The following is a 24,142-nucleotide window of genomic DNA, read 5'->3' on the forward strand; positions in this document are numbered from 1 at the left end:
CATAACTCTGTTTTCTGCTCCAACAACATTTTTCACAAAGCTTTGTAGGACTTCATGCATATAAAATCTGCTTCTCTGATCTCTTTGGCTGAATTTGGCCAGTTTCAAAATGAACTGAGAGATAAAGCAAATCTCTTTTCCCTTTGCACCTGATGCAGCAGTTGGCGAGATGCTGCTTAGAAGTTGTTTGCATCATATACACCAACTGACAAACTCATTCTAGCAACACCACTTTTTTTCTTTTTTTTTTTCTCAGACAGATGTCTTCCACAGGACTAGAACTGTCTCTTCTCATAAAAAAGAAATACCAGTGACATGAGCTACAAGTAATGCAAGTGGCATAAGAGTCCATACACACAGAATCATAGATTATAGAATGGTTTGGGCTAGAAGAGGCTTTTAAGATCATCTAGTTCCAGTTCCCCTACTATATGCAGGGACATTTCCCACCAGACCAGGCTGTTCAAAGCCCCATCCAGCCTGGCGCTGAACACTTCCACAGAAAGGGCATCCACAGCCTCTCTGAAACAGGGCAACCTGTTCCAGTGTCTCACCACCCTCACAGTGAAGAATTTCTTCCTAATGTCTAGCCTAAATCTACCCTCTTCCAGTTTAAAACCATGTCCCCTTGTCCTGTCGCTACATGCCCTTATAAAAAGTCCCTGCTCAGCTTTCCCATAGGACCCCTCAGGTACTGGAAAGCTACCATAAAGTTCCCCAGCACCTACCTCTTTTCCAAGCTGAAGAGCCCCAGCTCTCTCAGCCTGTCCCTGTCAGGGAAGTGCTCCAGCCCTCTGATCATCTTTGTGGCCCTTCTCTGGACTGCTCCAATGGCTCGATGTCCTTGTGTTGGGAGCCCCAGAAATGGGTGCAGTACTCAAGGTGGGGTCTGATGACAGCAGAGTAGAGGGGCAGAATTACCTCCCTTGACCTGCTGGTCACACTTCTCTTCATCCAGACCAGGACACAGTTGGTCTTCTGGGCTGCAACAGCACACTGTTGGCTCATGTTGAGTCCTTCATCAACTAACATCCCCAAATTCTTCTCTTTGAGGCTGCTCTTAAGCCATTCTCTGCCCAGCCTATATTTATGCTGGGAATTGCCCCAGTCCAGGTGCAGGACCTTGTACTTGCCTTGTTGAACTTCATGAGGGCGGCATGGGCCCATCTCTCAAGCCTGTCCAGGTCCCTCTGGATGGCATCCCTTCTCTCTAGCATGTCAACTGCACCACTCACCCTGGTGTCACCTGCACACTTGCTGAGGATGCACTCAATTCCACTGTCCATGTTGCCTACAAAGATGCTAAACAGCACTGGTCCCTGAGGAATGCTACTGGTCTCCACTTGTACACTGAGCCATTGACCACAACTCTCTGAGTGTGATCATCCAGCCAATTCCTTATCCATTTTTCTCCAGTTTGGTGACCAGGATGTCATATATGCATGCCAGTCTCAAGTGCTTTGCACAAGTCCAGGTAGATGATGTCAGTTGGTCTTCCTTTACACGTATTTTTCATGCTCTGCTTTATTTCTTTTTTAAATACAGGTGGGTAGGTATGTATGACAACAAACTGTATGCAGAAAGAATACTGGAAGAAGACAAAAATGTTTGGTGTCAGAGATATACTTTTTTTGTTATTATTAAGCCAAATGCATGATAAATACAAAAACTACCTGATGCCTCTCCTTTTTCCTCAAGTCTCTTTTTTAACTAAAATCAGGAGGAAGGTAATGAAGCTAACAATGAGGTGACAGTAGGGCAGGAAGGCTCTTTTTTAATCCTGATAGATTCAGCAGTGCTGCTGTCTGTGGCATTCAAAGCAGCATCATAATTTGTGATAACCTGTGCATAAACACAAATTAAACAGGCAGAAGAGGGAGCTATGTCTGCAATAGAGCTGAAGCAGCATAGAGCTCCAGCAGCCGACAGCAAAAGGTTTATGTCTAGAAGTCCTTTTGCCAAGCACTGGCAAATTTTGGAAGCTTCTTGAGTTAATTTCTTTTGGAAGAGAAATTGGTAGTACAAAACAGGTATCTTTGCAGTGCACAATGGTTATTTTCAAGTCCTGTTGCCCTTTTTCCTGAAGAGGGAATGATAACAAGAAGTGCTCATGCAACTCTGTTCATCCAAGGCTTCAGACCAAGTGTCTCTCCCCTCTCCAGAAAAATGCCTCCATCTGCCTCCCTCCAGGGATCTGCACAATTTGTGTGCCAGCCTCCGCACTCAGTGTCTCCCTGCAAGAGTGACTGATGGCGGCTTCCTGTCTGACCACACAACCCCTCGCTTCTGCTGCTGATGACAATGAATGAGATCAGGCAAATGGCACATCAAGCCTTCAAAGAGGATGCACGGAAGGTGTAGAAATACGGAGTTTTGTTTGCTTTATTAGCAGTTAAGGTTAATAAGGAGACTGAGATTACATCTTTACTATGTAACTGCACAAAACTAACAAGAGTATTTGCCTGTTTTAATCCAAACTCAATTCCTATAAAAAACCCTCTCAGCCAAGACAGGACTATTTCAAAGTTTATGAGTCTTGGGGTAAAACCTAACCCAGGCTGCAGCCTGACCATTTTTCGGAGGATGAAACAGAAAATCACTCATTTGCTGACAGTTCCACAAATCACTCAGAAAGAGTCAAATGAATTCTTCTTCCAGGGAGATTTATAGCAAGTTTCAGGGCAAAGTACCATGGAATATATATCCTGTAACACATGCTCATGGTAATCACAGGAAGTTTGTTCCAGGATGATTGGTCTTGAAAGAGGAGTTCACAGTGACCTGTGGCTTGGATTTCTTGGGTGATGCTGTAATTTATTTCATGGGAATATAATAAAGGAGGATAGCTGTTTACTATATTTGGATTTACAAAATGCACGGAGGTGCATAAATATAACAAAGACCAAGCTTCTTAAACCACCCTTCTGCTCCCCTGCAAACACGCCTACACATTCCAGCTGCCACAGTACCTTCTGTACCTTTCTGCACTATATTCCTAACAACCACTCCTAGATAGGACCAGTATCATCTAGAGGGGGAGGTGATCCTCCCCCTCTACTCTGCCCTGGTGAGGCCTCATCTGGAGTACTGCGTCCAGTTCTGAGCTCCCCAGTACAAAAAAGACAGGGATCTCTTGGAAAGAGTCCAGCGGAGGGCCACGAAGACGGTGAAGGGCCTGGAGCATCTCTCCTATGAGGAAAGGCTGAGTGAACTGGGTCTGTTCAGCCTTGAGAAAAGACTGAGAGGGGACCTGATTCAGGTCTATAAATATCTAAGGTGTGGGGGGCAGAATGGCGAGGACAGATTCTTTTCAGTGGTGAATGGAGACAGGACAAGGGGAAACGGCTGGAAACTGCAGCATAGGAAGTTCTGCACAAATGTGCACAAGAACTTCTTTACAGTGAGGTGACGGAGCACTGGAACAGGCTGCCCAGGGAGGTGGTGGAGTCTCCTTCTCTGGAGATGTTCCAGACCTGCCTGGATGCCGACCTGTGCGACCTGCTGGAGGGAACCTGCTTTGGCAGGGGGGTTGGACTCGATGATCTCTGGAGGCCCCTTCCAACCCCTACAATTCTGTGATTCTGTGACCTGTATATTCCTTCCCTCACCTCACTGCAAGAAGATGCTACAACATGTCATCTTCCTCCTTTTCTTTCCTGTTCTCACAGTCAATGCACATCTCCTCCCGAGTGCTTCAGAAGAAGTAAACTGACAGCTTTTTTGGCTTCTCTGCTAACATGAGCTTCCCTTTCTGTAAGACACTGAACCATGACACCTGACATGCAGTGCTGCCCACCACCCACACTCTTGTCTATCCATCCATTCATGCCTTCAAAGGTCTGTAGGAGGTGTCACCACTCGCTCAGATGGGTTGGAAGACATCTTAGCACAGCATTTAAATCAATTACAGAATTGTCTCACAGAGTCAACATCTTCCTATACATATGAAATGGAGGCTGCCCTGAACTAGAGATTCCATTCCTAGCCTTGAAGCTGATAGCCTAAAGGATGTACAGTCTGTAACCAATCATTTCCCTGAAATGTCCATAAGCTGTCGTGTGTACACATGAACATTACATATGTGCATGCATGTCTGTATGTATTTACCTACAGTTTTCTTCCATTCTTATGCTTTAATCCAGAATTAAGGGTTCTGTATTAACCCTGAAACCAAAATGGTTGAAGCTTATATATTAAAAATAAAGAGAGGAACTATAAAATGCAGGGCTTAAGAAGGGACAAAGAGAGTCTTCAGTCAGAGAAATATACTGAAAGATGCAAAATCGGCAGGTCTTTTAAACCCAAATGGTTAAACTTGAAACATCATTACTTCTTGAAAGAATGTTGAGGAAAGTACTGAGACTTCTGTACATTGCTCTACAGTTAGCTTTCTTAAGTTAAGCTCATTTCCTTACCTCCAGCCTCCCACCTCCATAAACATCAGCTCATTATTTTAGAAATGTACAGTGAATAAGAAGGAGGCAATTTGAGATGAGGTGCTTTAGAAATTGACTGTGATGGCTGTTTAAAGAATAAATCAGTACATGACTCCTGTCTTCTTTTTCTATTCCTTAAGCATCTGCTGTTGGTTATTTTTCTGATTTTTCCTTGATGTCTGAACCTAATAAAACCTCAAAGCTCTCCTCAGCAAGAAGGGAGCAAAAGGAAAAGAAAGCCATAAAGAGAGCAAGAGTTTCAAGTGCCTCCTACCTGGCTTTCGATAACCTTCATGCTCCACTGCTATTCAAAGCACCTCATTTGTTGAGAAATACAGCTTTAGACTTTCTAGTTATTACTAATAACTGCATTTACACACCATTGATATTTCCATTAAATTCAGAAAAATCATCAGTTCATTACTAGCATCCAATTCTTCCCCCAGGCAAGACACAGGCTACAGACACAGGAGGGAATCAGGGCCTGTCATGAGAATCTGTGGAAAATTAGCCATTTTCCAGCCCTGCAATGACTGGATTAAACTAGATCTGCCAAAAATTTCTACTAAATTTCTACTACTATCATATTCCTCTTAATTAGCATAATTCTTGCAAATATATACAATAAAACATTTTTCTAACATGACTCGGTCTTTTGCAAGGCACACTCCCTGACTGAAACATTTAGTATTAAAAAAAACCAGACAGTATCATGAATGTAGGAAAAGAATGATCATGAATCCTCAGTGGAAAACAAAGATAAATTCATAGAGAAAGTAATTCTAGATTAATAAAATGAAATATTTATTTCATTTATTTCACTTCATTTATATGTGTTTAATGTAGAAATACAGAATAAATCCGAGACAAATGATCTTGGAAGGTCATCCAGTGATAAAAGCAGGGTTGACACTGAATTTAAAGCTGTTTACTCAGCACTTCATCAAGCTGGGCCCTAAAACCTCCGAGTATCAAGATTCGCAACCTCACTGGCATAAGCTCCACTGTTTAATTACCTTGATGGTGAAAAAAGCTTTCCTGACATAAAGTTGACCATGATGACAATTCATACATGACATAGAATCCATTTATAATTGTTTTTCTTATCCCAACATACATCATTGCAAAGAGCACAGTTCCATCTTCTCAGTAAGCAACTTGTAGGTGCTAAACAGCTGCTTTTAGATCCTTTCAAAGTTTTCTCCTCTCCTTCAGCTTCTCCTTGCTCCAAGTCCTAATCATCCTGGCCACCCTTCACTAAACTCATTTGAGTTCAATGATGCCTTGGAAGAGTCCAAAACTAGAAACAGTGTTGTGGAGATGGTCTAAGGCATGCCAAGCAAAGGAGAAAATCAGTTTCCTCAACCTACTGGCTGGGCTCCTCTCATAGAGCCTTTAGTCTTCATTGTATTGCACTGAGCAAGGATGATCTTGGGCTTACTCAATCTTTGTCTTGTTTGCTGAGCCTATTATCACAGGTGCCACCTAACACCAAAAAGCTGAATGAGTAAACCAGAAGTGCAAGATTTTCTGCTGAGTTTTCCAACCTATTCTCACTTCATACGAGCTCAAGACCAACTCCTCTGTCAAGACACTGCTTCTTCACACCATACACACAATCTGTTAGGGTAGCAGAACAGTGATAATAATGGGAGTCCTTCATAGTTTTAGGCTGTTTCCTGTATATCTGAACTACCGATAATGAGTCAACCAAACAAAATCACCAGTTCTGTCATATCTTTACTATAGTGTTCTAATTGTTAATCTTTTTGCATAAAAAATTGTTCATCATATGAATTTCAATGAGACGATGAGGCCAGACATAGATATAGCCAGAATTTAACAGCCAGAGTGAATACTTGTAACCAAACACAAACGTAAGAAGCTCCACTTCAATGGGAAAGTGGGTTTCTCCACCTAAAATGTGACAAACCAATTGTGCAAAGTGAACTAGATATTTTCAATTCTCATTCATTTTATAAGTGTAATATTGAACCTTCCTTATCTAACATGCCTACTCTAATGAAACAAATACAAAAAGAGAAGCAAGCTTACTTCATCCAAGGTGTTTAAGTATCAACATAAGCATACTGCATTACTCTTCTATAAAAAATAATTACAAAAATATTTACAGAATATTTCAGTAGTTTTTTTCCACTGAAGCTGAAAGAGAGAAAAGCATTAGGATTTTGTCCAGAAAAGCTTCTCTTTTTAAAGGGACTGCAAAAATGGAATTTGAAGATAAGTCTCTGAATCTTAATTTCTGAATTGCATTTGAATGCATTGCCAACCCAATGGACCCAGTGGAAACTCCCCCAGCGTATCCCAGAATTTCCCACACAGTTTTTCTGGCAGGCACTTGATGCTCATGAGCACGCAGCCTGTCTGCTGTGATTGCATGAAGAGAGCAGCCCTTGACTTGTAAGCCATAAGAAATCAGAGTATATGCATACACCATAATGCATTTCACTCAGCATCGCTCACTTAGGAACATCAAATATCTCTGCGAACACTTTATATGGAAAGTTAGACACTTTACTTCATCCTACACTCAAGCAGAACATATTCACCTTTGAAAAGTGGTTCTTGCGCAATTTTACAGCTGATGTATACATTCTTCATCAAATCCTGCAGCTCCAGCTCAACACTTCTGAGAAACCTCCTCGCTGTGCAACCATCACTTTCTGCATTCATAGTTCTCTACTGCGATTAGTAGTTTATCATTTCAGCAGAAATAACGTGGAGATACATACAGTAGTTTTAAAAATCAGAAACGGCGCTTGTTTATGATATTATTTGCATCTCTTCCATCTAAGTACCCATACAGATTGCACATATTCCCATAGAGATGGAAATTAATAATATGTGAAATACCTGTGCAGCTTGAGCGTCACAGTTCCATAAACTGTAGCAAAGCCCAGAAGACGAACCCATCTTAGGAGAACACAGCGAAATACACTTGGCTCAAAATACAAAATGACAACCTATAGAACAGAAAGATAGAGAGAGCTTCAATACTACTTTAAAGCAAAAGAGAAAAAAAAAAAGGAAAAAAAGGTTCGATAAAATGCAGAATAGTTGCAAAACAGGACAGCAGACATATTTCAGTTTGTACTGCTGTATATTTAGATTTTCTAGTAAAGTGACAAGATGATCACACCAACCAGCTGGCACAGTTCTAGGCACCAGCTCCTTTTGAAGAGAGCTGGCAAAAATCCTGTGACAGACTGTGAAGTGACAACACTTTCAAATGCAGTTCCACTGACTTTTCTTAACCGAGTGAAAACAAGTAACTAGAGGTGGTGAGAGAACAGAGAAGGACATTTTCCTTGAGCTATTCCAATAATAGGCAGCTGGACTAATTCTGGTTTGATGGACTCTATTTACTAGGTTACACTTAAAAGTTCCTCCTTCTAATAAACCAAGCAAAAAGTGAGCTGCTCATTTTTCTTTCTCAATCACTCAAATAAAAAATGATTGCTGCTCCCTGTCCCAAACTCCAGTATCTCAATATCATACTTGACTTTTTCCCATTCTTCTCTATATGTTTCCACTATGCTACATCAAATCTCTCCAGACATCTCCACTTTCTGAAAAAAAATATAATTTTTGCTCACTTACGGATTTCTCCAATTGCAACAACAGAAAGATCCAACTGACTGAATTATTTCTATTTCACATTCTTCTGGTTCCTGCTGGATGCTCCTGCTTTTCCCTCAGTGCTCCAGTCACTCATTCCTTTTTCCAAACTTATTGCTGCTTTCTTCTGAAGTATTTCACTAATTTCTGGATCACTTTTTTTGTTTGTTTTCTTATTTTTTTTGCTTCTGTTTTTTGTTTTCTTTCTCACTGTCTGCCAGGCTGCTGTCTACCTGTTCCTGAGGCTCCTCCTGGACAACCCACTTCTATTCTTACAGTGCTGCTCTGGATGTCTTCCAGATAAAAGATCTTTCAGCTGTGCCTGGAACTTACGTCTGTGCAAACATGACACTGTCTGTTCACTATTCTCCCCTCAACTCATTTCAATGTTACAGAAGCTTTCAATGTAGTAATTCAAGAGATGGGTAAAAAGATCTGTCACACTTTGAGGCTGAATTCTCAGCCTCACTGCTGAAAATCTACTCATGTAACACAACTGTAGTGTCTGGATGTGACCCAAAAGCTCTAGAGCTGTTTCTGACCTGGAAGAAGACATTGGAGATACAGACAGCCTTCCTCCTTATCTACCTAGTACCATACCTGAGAATGTCAGTAACATAACACTAGTTCTTCAGGCACTGTGCACATAAGAGCATTTTATCAAGTACAATGCCACAGAAATCTAACACAGGGCTGCTCAAACGGTGGGCTGAGGCACAGTCTGAATGAGAGCACATTTCTGCTGGTTCCAGCAGATGTTGCACCTTGTGGGATGATCCCATGTTCCTCTCCATTATCCCAGCCTCATCAGGGGCCTGCTGGCCCAGGTTATGCACAGCATTCCCCACCTGCAGACCTTGCTTGGTCCAGCAAAGCTAGAACCAGTGTATCCTGCCCGTCCAATTAGAGCCTGGTAAAACAACTCTGCACCAGAGTACAAATTAATCCAGCAATCTTGATCAAGAGAAAGAAAGCACTGAAACTTCTTAGGCCATCTGCCACAGCTTCATTTAGAGTCAGTACATTGTAGCACTAGAGGCAGTATTGCGCCTACTGACAGCCACATTATATTATTTTCCTAAGTAAATTCTTTTCTGTGTGGGAATTCAAACCCAGAATACTGGCCAAAAGCGCAGGACGATGTCCTTTGGGTGACAGAGACACGCTTAGGAAAGTGGGGGCAAAAATGGCAGACATGGGTTGAGAGAGAGCTTAGAAGAAGCTGCTGTGCTTTGCAGCAGTGTTGGTTTGTTTGTCTGCTTGTTTCTCTTACAGCAGAATCAAGTTATTTCTTTAAAAATTATGGCTTGTTGAATCAAATCAGTGTACAGAATTTCATCTATGCTCTTCACTGCTACTGAACATGTTTCAAAGCAGATACTTTCTGGGAATCTGACAAACACTGTGTGCAGCAAAGGGCTCACTTCTGCTTGGTAGATCAGATGGAAAAATAAAATGCACCTGGACATCCATGAAGATGGCCTGTGTAAACAGAGCATCCTGCAAGAAGTTGCTCAGAAACACCTCAATTTTAGTAATGACTTTGAATATAAACAGAGCAAAGTCCATAGCATTAACCTCCCCTCCGAGGTTTGCCAGGGGGTAGAAACCATTCCAGTTCATCTTTGAATGCTCAAAACTAGAAAAATAATGTCCAAAAATACAGGCAAAATACTCATTTCAAAGTTGATTTGAAAGCAGAAATTTTCAGGTGGTTGAAATGGAAAGGTCCGAACACTTTCCAGGCACACAATTTTCTGAACAAGGGCAACAGCTCTCTGCCATGAAATCTGACACAGCAACTTTATCTGCAGTTGCCTATTGAAATATTAACCGCCTGTGTCTAGAAAACCTCATCGATTTGCAGCGAACCATTTGTCTGAGCAGCTGAGACTTTTGGCTAGCTATCAACCAAGAAAGCACTGCTTCAAATGCAGCCCAGTGGCAGCTGGCATGTGGCAGCCTGCTACGAAGGCTGCAGAGGCAAACTGTTGGTAAAAAATGTTCTCATTTCTTCATTTCAGCGTCGACACCTCTGTGCTACTCCTTTGCCCAGTGATCAGGTACTTAAGGAAGCTGTCAAAGTCTTGGTCCAAGCCTGACATAAGACCTGAGCCTTCCAAAAATTTCTCCCTGTGTTTATATGGAGGACAGTAGTTGCAATGCTCTTCCACGCTGTCAACATCCATTTCTGCCTACCCTTATGTATGTTACATGTGGTTTGTCATGGACCAAGGCTTTAAACAGCAAGAATTAGTGCACCTACTGTTTTTTGCTTGCTTAGGCTTTCCAGAAGGCCATTCTAAGAATATGTCATTCCCATTTCCAACCGGGGTCACTTCGATGTTCAACTGACTACTGTCAGCATTAAGTCTCCTACAGTCACAGTAAATTGTAGGGGCAAAATTTGTAAATTGAATAATCTTTAATCAGAGCCAACGGGCTAAAATGGAAGCCCAGTACACCAAAAACCATGCTCACATTTTTTATTTTAGTGGAATCACGTTCTTTTAAATGTGTTTCATAAAAAAGTGTGGCTGCTGTTCTCTATGCTTTGGTCAAATAAAAAATACAAATAAATACAAATTAATGTAACACAGAAAAGACTTGGTTTTATTTCATATCAGCCTTTCCTACCTTCTGATAACCAAAACTCCCATTCTGAAATGTTCTTTCCAGAGACAAGCCTTCCCTATACTGACAACAATATGCAACAACAGCCTGATCAGCTCCAAGCTAGGAGTATAGGATGAGCACAGGATTCACCCACATATGCATGCTGCTATCAACAGCAGAGAAAATCCCTCTGCAGTTCTAACAGACTACTCTGCCCACTGAAAATCTGACAGTAGATCGTTTTCCCTTTTCCCCTTTATAATGTATTAGACTATGACAGCAGCATAAATCCCACCAAAAAAAAATAGCTGCCACAAAACCTACTTATGACAAGTAAGGAAATGTGACATCCTCTGTTTCACCAGCTCCTGAAGTCTGCTTAAATAGTGCATACCAGTCACTAGTGGTTCATTAAGGAACAAAGGTTTGGGGAAAGGTATTTGGAAACCAAAAGAGTAGTCAGACAGTGCTTGATAATGTACTAGTTACTGCAGCTGAACGTGAGACTTCATAGAGCCACGTGGCCCAGGAGGAATTTGGGCCAATGCACTTATATGTTTGCTTTAAACCTCCACATCTTTTGAGCTATTATTACCCTTGCCAGAACACTGTCTCAGTAGCCATGCTACCACTTGTGGAGTTGATAGATGAAAAGATTTTGTAAGGTCACCAGGTAATAGTCAAGTTAGACCTTAGACCTGGAGAGTTACAGACATGGAAGAGAGCCTTAGCTTGCTGACACAGCTCTTGAGCTGTGCCCAGCAATTGAGCTGGCATGATGAACAGACACATACAGTATCTAAAATCAACGGCTAAAATTCTTACAGGCACCCCACCCAATATAATACATTTCTGTTATCAGGACAGACAGGTCAATAACAGTGCTAAGAGAATCTATATGGAACAGTTTAATGTTCAAAAGCATGACACGGTCCTTACAGAAAAAAAAAAGAGGAAATGCTTGAGTTTTATAGCTTTGATGTTATTCTCTTGAAAGAAATACAGGATCTTTGCTTAGCCCATTATGAGAAAATTAATTTTGCCTTCATCTAGGGCACCAGATCCAGGTGAAAATATTTTAACAGTTCCCCAAGCTGCAATGACTGGGATTTAGTTTGCCTAAATCAGGCATATAACTTCTGCCTAAATTGTAGATGACAAGTAAATCAACTTGACTAATGCACAAGTACCACAGATAACACATGGATAAAAGTTTGAGAAGTTCAGGACTTAGTTTCCTGGTCATAATCTTGGCTGAAAGGCTTCAAATACACACCTCCACAGACTAGAAAAGTACTTACATATTTATTTTAGAAAAGCTGCTTCACTATACGTCAATTAGTAAACTACGTTAGGAGGACTGAAGCTATTTAAGAGAAGTTGCTTCTTAATCCAGTTCATAAGGCATGAAAGTATTAGAAAGTATCGTGGACAGATCAAAAGTCATTTTTCTTTGCAGTCATCAAATTTCTCGAATATGCAATATTCTTTCTTCAGTACAATACTTCTAAAGATTGGAAGTAACAGAACAAGTATATTTAAAAATACGAGGTAGTGGCAGCACTACAAAGCCTAAATCTAGATATTAAACATTTTGAGTAAGCCCTCAGCTCAAAAACCCCAGAGAGGACAGTTAGTCCTTCAGCTCTTCTTTTCTCCACCATATCAGATACGTGGAAATGAGTTATCCATGTTGGATATATAGAAATGAGATACAGAGCTTTGAACATGTGCAAAAGCATCACCCAGTTATGGATCCAAGGTGAAAGTCACCTACTTCAAAAAAATAGGTGACTAGGTGGAAAAGTATTATTTTTTTTCTCATTTTCAAATAACCACATCATTCGTACAGTTGTGTACAGCTAAGCCAAAAATCTGTACAGGAATACTATGTACTTGTTAAAAATCTAACTTCAGAATTTGCTGTAAGTACCCAGCACAGTTCAATACAGGATGTGACACAGACATTTAAGATAATACCCTCCGGGCTAATTCAATTAACAAGCATCTAAGAGAAACTCAGTGAGATCTATCTGATCTGTTTCACTGCCCAGCACCATCTGCCCTAGCCTGACTGCAGTAGCCTATTTCAGGCTGTCCCTAGGCAGTTCTGCCCCAAAATGAGCCAGCAGATGCTCCATCCAAGTGCTCTTTCCGGCTCTCCCAACTACTTCCACCCCCTCTCCCAGCCTTGGACACACAGCTCCTATTCTTAGGATCCTGCCCTGCCTTTGAGATGGGCACACTGTGTTCTTCTGCCATATCTGAGTGGTTTTTTCTAATATAAAATAACCTTCACATAACCTACTATATCAAGTTACCTATTAATGCTTCAGTTCTAATACCAAGAAGGGCTTCACTGCAAGTGACACTGTTTGCAATGTTTGATAGGCTTGCCATCCAAACTCAGAGCAGTCTGGTACTATGCTTTCTAGAAAAGGGACCAAACCACTTGTATGTGGGCACACTGCCATTGCTAACAGATGGGCATGAATGAAGGCATTCAAAAGCCTGTGCACACTATGGGCATCACATACCACTGTTCAAACCATGATTCACTGCTCAGCATCTGCTTAAGTACTGGGGAATGCACAACTCGCTATCCAATCCTGTACTACCAACAAATACTTCTGGTGCAATTACACAAGGCAGTTTAGCAGTATGATAACAGCTGTATGTATTCTTAGACCCATTATGTAAGTGCACTTCCTTCCAACTCTATTCCATTTTTTAAACCACATATACTTCTGAAGCCATCATATTGTACTCAAAAAGGTCTATAGACACACAGTATGATAATACACTCATCCTTGCAAATCTCACAGTTTTAAAGCAGAATTGTTCTGCTTCATTAGCTCAATATCTCTATTAAGCACATGGTTGCTGAGAACAAGAAAACACAATAACCACTCAGGCTTTATTCTGAATTGGAATGCAATCAATTCCTCAGTACAGAGTGTTGCAAACTCTCTGCTTCTGGGTTAATGCACTTCAGAGAAGATGCACATCAAAGCCAAAATCCTTATGGCCGTATAACATGTTTCGGTTTTCATAAAAAAATGTTCTTCCTAGCTGCCTACAGACAGTCCAGCTTGAAACTGCCTACTGAAATCCTCTTTTTCCCTGCTGCTATACTTTCAAATGTAGGTATGTTTTGTTTCCCATTTTCTGTCTCATAACGTATACTAAACCTCTGGCTGCATTTCAGCAGACATGTCTTGCCTGTAAAATCTTCTGGAAATCCATGATGCAGTACAAATGCATAGCCACCAGCACAAGTGTAAAATGCAACAGACTTCTAGAACTTGAGTCATCAAAATGCTACGCCATCACTAGGTTTTATTATACTTCGAATTCATCTTCATTAGGCAGGAACAGAAGATCTCTAAAGCTTTTTATGGAACATATTTTTTACAGTGGAGCTCATTTAGCTTCCTGAGAGATTTATCTAGTGATTACATAAACTAAACCTTCAAGCTAATTCTGGTTTGACACAAGACTGCATACTTAGAATGCCTTCTTACAGAGATATCTTCAAGTAATTTTCCTCTTTTTTTCCCTGTTTGCAAGCCAAATCTAAGCTAACACTGGACAGGACACCTCTGAATAGCTTATTTTGAGAAAAATTAATGGTCACGTGAACATCAAGATGCTGTTATATCTTTTCTTCAATTGGAAGAGAAGAAGTGATATATCACAGATGCTACCAGATCTGAAGATATCTATTTATAAGTAATCTGAACACATAGCCTCAAAATGCATTTATTTGTCATAAATTCTAGTCTCTATCAAGATTTCTTAATGTTCTAGCTTCATTGCTTCTATTTATGTTTGCCTAATGAACAATATTTTATGTTCAAGTTATAAAAAGTTAATGTCTTGGAAGAGATGTCTTTGTACTGTAAACAGATTTCTTTACCAAAGATGAAGTATTATGCATGACAAGGCCCAAAGAGTAAGAAGGGCATTCTAACAGTTCATTTTCCTAATAAACACTTCCTTAGATTATGAGAGACATAAAGTGATGTAGTGGCTGAATCAGTTAAAAATGTTAAGAGCTGCAAGATTCTCCAAGGGTGAATACTTGGTCAGCAGTAGGAAGGCAATACAAGGAAAGATAACACACCCAGCTACTGGGGAAAGAAAAGCCTAACACTGAGGACTACCAAAAAGTTTAGGCTCCTGAAGTGGGCAGGGTGGTGATCCATTTTAGGAAATGGGTGGAAACAAAAATAATCCTGAAACTAAGCTAAAGCAGGAGAGAGATTGTCTTGCAAGAATTCTCTGTATCTATTCTTGATTAGAAAAAGATGCTTAGCTTTTCAGTGAAATGCAATAAACTTCTCAAATATACAGAGAAACTTCAATGGCACTGGCTTGATGAGAACCAAGAACTTGCTCATTCAGCAAGTACAGTCTCTCAGCCTAAGGGGCTACACAGACCAAGCTGCTGAAAGTGACAAATCACGTTTGTTGGGGCAAATATTTGCCCAGAAGAGATGCCTTCCTAGCAAGTGTAAGCTACTGGATTACATGCCATCCAGTACAAGACAGGGAGAAGGTCTGAAGCTCAGAAGTTCCCTTGGGACCGTGACAGGATGAAATACAATGAATAAAATAACAAATACAGAAATATGACTGGAAAAAACAATCTATACAATAGCTGTAGTCACATCTCAGTTTGAGAGAGAAGAGGAAATAAAGACTGAAATGTATACCACTCTTTCCTCATTCTTATTCAAATGTATTTCTATTCTAGCACCACTACAAAGCTAGGGAAGAAAATACACACAGATTACTCCAAAAGTAATGCCTCCTATTAATTTCCACAGATACTTTAATAGATATGAAATGCTCAATAAAAATATTTGATGAACAAGTTCCCAGCTGCAAAACTCTGTTTTTCAAAACCACCATTTTTGCCAGAAACGATGAAGAGTCCACATGCCACACTTGTGTGGAGTGTGCCAGTTTTTAATCTGTATTTGGTATGTAGCTATCCCTCATAATCACTTACATTGTCTTGCCTTAATGTTCAGTAGTACAGTTATCCCAGCAGCCACCTGAACAGCCTCAGAAGTCAGACCCTGAAGGCATGACAGCTGGTTGATCACAGAAGTTCAGAGGCTGAGCTGGCCAGATGGGGGCATGGCCAGAGGTCAGAAATTTCCACTGAGATCAATACATAACCAGTGAAGGTTTAAAATCCATTCAAATGAGATTTTTAAAAACAGAAACAACAACTTTGTCTGAAAACATAAAGTGCTCCAGAACATATTTTGCTAACCGTGCACTGGGGAAAATGTTTTTCATTATTTCTGTAGGTTATCAGCTGCAGCCCCTCAGAACAAAATTAATGTATTGTACCTTAATTGTAACTGAGATGATTTTTCAGGTATTTTTCAGGTATTTCAGGTTTTCAGCTATTCAGGAACTTTTCAGGAATTTATAAGCTTCAGATATCACTAAAAAGAAACAATTCAAACAAGTATCTGGTTTTCTGCCTTCAGAAAGAGATGTATGGGTTAAGAGCAGTGTAGAGCACTTCCAAGTTCTGCACTCCTTTATTCAATGTTTTTCCTACCTGAGATTCATACACAGAGATCTTGGATTACTTTCCAGTCAAATACTGAAATATATGTGAAAAAGTGGGTTTCCTGCTCAAACAAAGGGTCAGGTTTTAAGCTCAGATTATTAAACATACTTTGTTGGCAGCAACACAAAAAGCAAAAATGAGCATGTGGGACTGTTATAAGAGAAACGATAAACAGGTAGGAGCAGTGGCTCCAGCCACGTTCACCCTAAGGACAAGAGAAGAAGCACAAGCGAAGTGTAGAGGAGAAACCCAACTCCTTTGGCATTTAATACCTCTATGTTTATGCTTTTGTGTTACATTAAAAAAATATATAATTCAAAGTAAGTAAGAGTAATTTCATCAGAATGCTATATCGAGGCAAAAGGTATGCATACATAGGCACATTTCAAAATTTGTTCACATTGGTTCAGAATTACAGAAGTTGAAAATCAAAGGAAGTCCTAAAGTCAAAACAATCTTCTAACCAAAGTGCTTGCTTCCTCCACCATTTAAGTTCTGCAATCCAACAATTTCTTTCATCTCTTTATATGGGTTAGGGATAGTGGTCAATGATATCCCAGTTTACCTACTTCACAGGAGAAAAAAATGGAAAATGTTTGTATTGGTTGCACTGCTGCAATCTTTTCTTAACAAAGGTCTGCTCAACCCAGCAGCAGAAAGAGAATCATCTCCAGGAGCTGAAATGTTTCGAACGAAAAAGACAGACCTCTTTTCAGCACTGTCCTTCCCAAATACCTGACACATTGTAACAGCACTGTTACGTGTACACTAGCTTCATTTTATGAATAAAGACATGCACTATGCAGTACATTATTTTAGTAGAAACAAGGAAAATCTACTGATTAATTTTAAGACTCTGTGATTTGAAAAAGGAACTTTTAAAAACCACAATGGTATGGGAGTGTCTGTATTCAAATAAATCTTGCAGGAACTGCAGCTATCTCTGGATATAACAAGCTAAATTATTCAGAGCAACTTGCTAAGTATGCTCAGTGCAAGGCACAGGTCATGGAGCAGACTTACACAGACTTTTGCATTTTATTTCAGTTTATGTATCTGCAGCAACAGCAGCAGTGAGGACAGGCCAAAGGCTGCAGTGTGACAAACTACTGGAGGAAATGGTGGGAACACTCCTCTTCATGTTCCCACATTGAAAGCAGATGCCCTTCTGGGATACCTGTTTTAGATGAACTGAAGCAGTTGGCTTCAATAGAGAAGTGGGTAAATTGTGAAAATGAATGACATGCAGCAGGTTGGATGACACTATCTATGATCTCACCGACCTTAAATCCACATCAGCCATGTTAAATAAATAATGTCATAAAAATACTGTGTAATTAACAAAGTTCAGAAGAAACCAGCTGCAAACTCAAGAGAAACAGAAAAGAAATGCTATTTTTGTTTCACTGACATTATTACAGTTCACTCTTCAGGTGATTCCTAGGTGCTAGCTAGCATCCACAGAAGGAACACTGGGGGAAAAAAATGCACAGATTTTAGCCTTTTGTTGTTGCTGTTGTTGTTTTTGCTATTCTACTTTAACATTTATTATTATGTACTTCAAACTGTTGGTCTCAAAAGAAGCAAAGACCTTTGGAAGAATCTAGCTTAGGAAATAAACAGGCCTATAGCATAAGGTATGTTTTGTGTATTCTAAGGTAACCATCAGGGAATGTAGAAACAGAAATATGATGACAATGAAGGCTAACACAAATACAGGGCTCCTGAAGACTACGTTCCGAATGGACAAACTTCAGTTCCACTACTGAAGGAAAATGCAGAAATCTAAAACTGAAAAGAAATAATCTCAGACTAGCCATGCTGAATCCAACCTGAAAAGAAGCTCTCCAGAGCATCGTGCCAGCAATATACCTGAACAAACTCAGAGAAGCCTGAGAAGAATTCTTCCTTATTGATCTCAGGAGGAATATTTCTTTAATAGAAGAAGACAACACACTCGACTCTGAAACAGCAGTCTTCAAAAACTTCAATATGTATAGATGGCAACTAACTACGAGAGCAACAAATCAGAAGAGAAATCTCCCCTAGGAAATGCTGCACAAAAGTGGAAAGTGGTAGAGATGGATCTCAGAACTTACATTCAGGAAACTGTGTGGACATGAAAAACTTTAATGAGTCTTTGGAGGTCACTGACCAGCTGGTGAGAAGTTTGAACTACGTATATAATGGTGTAGGAACGATGGGAGTCAGATAAAAGGGCAGTTGCAAACTCTGAAATCATTGGCTTGGGAAAAATAAAGGTGATAAATCTTCCTCTTCTGGAAAACAGTTTCATTATACCTCTACGATTTGTACTGCTGCTCATCACCTGAAAAATCAATAGCAGTAAAATCCCTAAGGGATAATAGGCACATCTCATCTTTCAAACACAGCATCTGCTAACCTTTGCATGGATTCTGTTTTCCGTAAAACTGTACTGGCAAATGCACAAGTAAACATATTGATGAATTCTTAATTGTCTCACATGTGCAATTTTTTTTCAAAAAGAACTGCTCAACCACAAAAATATTTGAGAAGTAAGGCTGCATGCATTTTATGGGCATATCTTTGTTCTACAGCATCTTTTATAGCTGTGTTTAAAAGCTTTAGTCCTCCTCGTGATATGATATGATGCCTTTTCAGGTCTTCCAGATTTGAACTCAGAAACTGAGAGCAGAATTAGCACTTGCAGTTGCTTTTGCTGAAATATGCTTCTGTCTAACTTCAGGTTTGTGATTTTGTGTTTAAAATTGCATTTTATTTCAAAGATGTAAAACAACTGTAGATAAACAAATTGTGTATAAGCAAAAGAAAGTCAGAGGATCCAATTTTCCATTATTTTAAAAATTTAGCAGGATTAGGAAAAGAAACATATCTGTCTTGAATGTAACAACAGACAGGTTTCTCAGGAAAGTCCTTTATAGCTCAGGCTGTCAATCTGTAACATAATCAAGTTCAAGCTGTGTTTTTCCAGTGAAATCTCTCCTTGTTTGGTACTCCATGGTTATGTACCAATCATTGTGACATTCTATTCAGTTCTTCATTAATTTTGTGAATGACCTTGTGCATAGATGGTTAGTAATGTTTGGGTATTTCCATGCACAGCACGTATTGCTCTGAATCATCATTCTCTCATCTGCTTGTTGCTGACTGTCTGCTTTTAAGTCCATGTTAGGTATTTGCAATACCTGAATATTTGAGAGTCTGTAACTGATCTGCTGTCACAAAACCACCGTAAGGAAGAAAAGTGTTACAGCTATTTTACAGGTAGGTAATAACAGCACTTGTATTTAAAATAACATTCAGGTATGTGTTGCACAACATACTCCTGTGTGATCACCCAAATAAGAAATCTGGCTAACGTGGCCTGGTGTTGCCATTTGGTTGCCCCTGGCAGAGAAGCTGAAAAGTTCAAAATGGGAAAGAGAAATAGAGGGTCTGGTCCCAGCTCTCACCTGTAGCCAAGATGACACTGGATCGTGAACTCAGACCTAGGAATCCAGAAATGCTCCACAGTTCTATACCTGATTTGTCACCATCGCAAGTAGGTGAGATAGGAAAAGGATGTAGATATCTAACCAGCAGTAAATGATCCAATATGTAGAGGTTATAATCACTCCCTCAGTTGCCACGTAAACCTGGATACACCTAAAGTCTCCTACATTTTGTTGGGTTGTATGTGCTTATCCCTGTCAATAACTAAAGGAAATTACATGTTCAATGGAGCAGGTATTAGAATATAGGTCTCCCTTTTCTCTACGTAAGTAGCCTAACCAATGTGTAAAATATCTTCCTAATAGACTGTAGAGTTAGATTAATATTTATACTGTGCCTACTACTGCTTAATGAAGGAATGTGAAATGGAGCAATGGCAGCACAAGAGTCTGAAACACTTCTCACGCTTCAGCTTCTTTACGCCACAGTGCTAAAGCTTTCTCCAAGGCGGTACACGTTGGTGTTTCCTAAGACAGTGAGGGGAACTGAAACTGAGTGTCACATCAAGAATGCATCTCTGGCTCTGAGCACTCAACTCCTTAATGTCAAGAGAATCCAGGCCTTATTTGCCCTCAAGGCACCAAAATTAGGCAGTGCAATATGCAGTGCCTAATAACAGGTCCTGAAAAAATTTCCTCTGATCAGAAATGAAGCTATATTAAGAAAAAACTGTCTGCTGGTGGCCCATCAACATGATCCGTTCAGCCATCTTTGGTCTTCTCCCTTCTGAGATAGTGGTCAAAACAGCTGAAACCCGTACCTGCAAGGATCCCTCCTGTTGCTGCAGCTGTGCAAATAAAGCATTACCAATAGTAGTTGTGCAGGACAAGCTCTCTCATTTGCAGTCCTGACACATCTCACTTGCACATGCCACAAAATGAGCTCATTAGCACATCAACAAAAACAGCAGAATGAGAATTTCTTCAAACGTTCCACTCCTTTCCAAACACAGGGGGAATCCTCCAAACATTTCAGTGATTTATCAGAGAAGAGGCCCACCTTCTACCACAGGAGACATATTCTGCTGCGTTTTGTTGCTAGACAGTCCTCTGCCTTTAATGATTATTGATTTATATAAACTTTCTCCGTCCTCCCTGCTGAGCTGCTTGGGATGTTGAAAAAACAACTGAACAATAAAAATAGCATAAAAGCAGAAGGACAAAACATTTAAGAACAAAATAACCAGCAGAACTAAGAACGAGACAGTAAATAAACAGAAACCAAAATAGAATAACTTCAGGGGGTCAGAGAGAAAGACAGCATTTAAACAGAAATCAGAGTGGTAAAATAGACACAGATAGCAAGAAGATAACATATGCAGGTAGTGAGACCCCACCTGAGACTGGCTAGAGTAAACTCTTAAGCCCCACAATTACACAAAGTGCCAAGAATAATCAAAGGCCATGACCTCTTTTTTCTTCAAGGATCCAGAGCACTCACTATATATATCACAACTATTTATGATTTAAAACAAACTCATCCAGGCAAATTTTGACAGGATTGTTTGTGACATGTCTGAGATAATAAAGCATTACCTCAGACTAAGGAAATGAACCTAGCAGACAACAATGCATCGCAGTGCAATATTTCAGACACTGTACACAAGACACACATGGAGAAAAAACAAACATTTCTTTGAATCTGCTTAGTGACCACAAAATCTGCTATGGACTCCTGACTAATAGAGCACTCAGTAAACAGAGTGGTTTCAGCTTTCTTTTCTCCTGTTTCTTAATGTATTTCTCAATCAGATGAAATGAAATCCTACTTGAATTTAGCTCAAGGTTGCAATTTTTTTTTTTTTTTTCATTTGTTGAAAATAGCATGGAATGACTTTTCCCAAATTGACTCTCTTCTCTGTAAGTCATTCACCATCAACTTGCTTGCTAGTCTCATCTGATCAGTGTCTGCACTCGATCCCACTGTCCGTGTTGCCTACGAAGATGTTCCACAGCACCTGTCCCTGCACTGATCCTGGAGGAACACCACTCATCACCAGTCTCCACTTGGACACTGAGCTGTTGACTGCAACTCTCTGAGTGTGAGTGTCACCATCCAGCCAATTCCTTATCCAGGGAACAGTCTCAGAGAGTGCAACCACACATAAACAATAATACTTGTTAATTTCAGTATGAAAATCTGATTAGTTATCTATTATGAAATTAATTTCTCATCTCGAAGTTCTTGATCACCTCTGATATCTGCTATATACACTGCAGAGTCAAAACAGAAATGAGTGCCTCTCACGACTACAGCATTTGATAAAAGGCTTTTGATGTTGTCCAGTTGCACAGTTACTTGGCATGTGAGAAAAACCTAATGTAGTAGAGGTTTCTTTTCCAGATGTAGCTATACTGATGGCACTTATCCTAAATTGAGAAGCTGTGCAAGAAAAGAAGCATTCTGTATTTTTTGTGTTATTCCAACAACCAACAGCAGTAACACAAAGTCAGCTCAGACAGGGGTCAAACCAGATCAAGTATCTTCCTGTGAACCCAGTAGTGTTTCACATCTTTTGGTTACAGAAAAGTTACAAAAAGAGCAGCTAAAAATCTAGTTTGACTTTTTTAATACTCTTGCTGACATCTGAAATTGGCAGATGCATTCACATTTCTAAATCTATATACGTAAGATTTACACTGCAGATATTTAGTGTCTCTTCTGATTCAGCTATCTTCCACAATTCCTGGGTCTTCATACAAAGGAGCGTATGATTGTCTAACAGCACCTTTGTTGAACTAATGGTTGATATACATAGGGCTTTAAAAGACTTGTAATGGCAGCACTTGCCATCTCCTCTTGTAGCAATGACTGGTGATTACTTCAATGAAGATTGCCTGCTACAATGCCAGTAGCTTATTTGGGTTATGATTTTAAATATGTAAATATGCCTTGGGGCCTGGAAAGTAGACACAAGTTTAATTAATATAGATATAAATAGCTAACTAAATAACCCAGCACACAGATTTTTTCAGATTAGTTCTTTATAGGTTTCAAGTCAGTGCCATCAATAAAGAGAGCAAAAAGTATCAGCTGTCTGTACGGTCCAGGAAGCTCTGCCAAAGAGTTTCAAAACAACATTTCAATGATTCAGCATACTGGCGAATTCAGATTAGGAGATTAAGAGAAAATTAAGAATGCTTGCTCTGTACCCCAATACATGTTATATTTGAGAAGGATTAGGCTAGCTAACAAATCAAACATTAGCAGATATAATATCATACTATTGGAATATATAGAATTATTTTTTTGTCAATCTGACAACTTGCATACTTTGAAGAAGAGATCCGACATGAAGAAAAGATCTGAAGATCAAATCAAAGCTACAAGCTTTAAAAATAGTAGTTATTTTAACTAATCCGTATAGAAAATCCCCAAATTTAGAATGAAGATCAAACCTCTGGACAAGATACAATACTTGAAGAAAAAGTGGAAAGACTTTCCGTATATGAACAAAATTTCCTTTTTCTTAAATGTCATTACAGTCTGTGTAAGTACCACCATATGCCATAGAAAGTATCTAGGTACACAGAAAACAATATTAAACATTTTCTTCAGCGAAAATGACCACAGAACTCTGATCACACACATAAATGGTAGTAAAAATATCTATTTATCAGGAAAAAAAAAAAAAAAAGGAAAACCAAAACCTGAAGATCTGGAAGCGTTTCTGCAATGAACTTCATACACACCACAAAATAGATCCTCAACTGGTTGCAAAACGTTCTCAAACAGTATCAGAAGCATGCTGCTGCCTTACTGGAACTCAGCTGTTGTGGTAGAAGAGGCTATGGTTTCTTACGACAAATTCATACCTTGTTACTCTTTCACACTGCACAGGGATTTCAGCACATCCAAGGAACACACTGTTCACAGGTACTCCAAATAACTACCTAGCTGTATTTTGCTTTTTGCTTACTGCCTTTCTTACTACTCATTAACCAATCTCACACAGGACGTACAGAGTAGGGACTTCCTACTGTCTGCAATACATCAGAGGAACAAAGACAAGAAACTGATAGTCCTATCTGCCAAGAGAGCTAAAACATCTGAAGGAAAACATTAATTTCAAGATTTACACAATGCTGTTGCTCACAAAACCTTGCTAATTTAGTATGTAACTGAACTCCTTACAGCACTACTTCTCATCCATTCTACTCCATCCAACTTCTCACTGTGTATGTTGGATGCAGCTCAATAGAAATTAGTGGAGAAGTTCTGACACACAATCCTCACGGAGCTGGATCTACCTTTTCTCTATTATTATTTTTATGGTTTAATCTTTTCAAGCCTAAATCAAATATTCTCAGATCTCTCTGAAAGTATACCTATCTTCTGTAGCAGTATAATCACATACTAC

The 24,142-nt window shown here is 39.7% G+C and overlaps 1 protein-coding gene across 1 annotated transcript in view; it reads right to left on the reverse strand.

The window, feature by feature from the left end:
- The window catches only part of GPR158 (G protein-coupled receptor 158), a 180,270-nt gene that overhangs the window by 47,892 nt on the left and 108,236 nt on the right, over window positions 1-24,142 (reverse strand). Inside the window, exon 6 of the mRNA XM_052695301.1 lies at window positions 7,311-7,420. Within this exon, the coding sequence (XP_052551261.1) occupies window positions 7,311-7,420 (110 nt within the window). The remainder of the gene's footprint in view (window positions 1-7,310; window positions 7,421-24,142) is intronic.

This window comes from Tympanuchus pallidicinctus, unplaced genomic scaffold (assembly GCF_026119805.1).
Source record: "Tympanuchus pallidicinctus isolate F22 unplaced genomic scaffold, pur_lepc_1.0 scaffold3, whole genome shotgun sequence".
Lineage (NCBI taxonomy): Eukaryota > Metazoa > Chordata > Aves > Galliformes > Phasianidae > Tympanuchus > Tympanuchus pallidicinctus.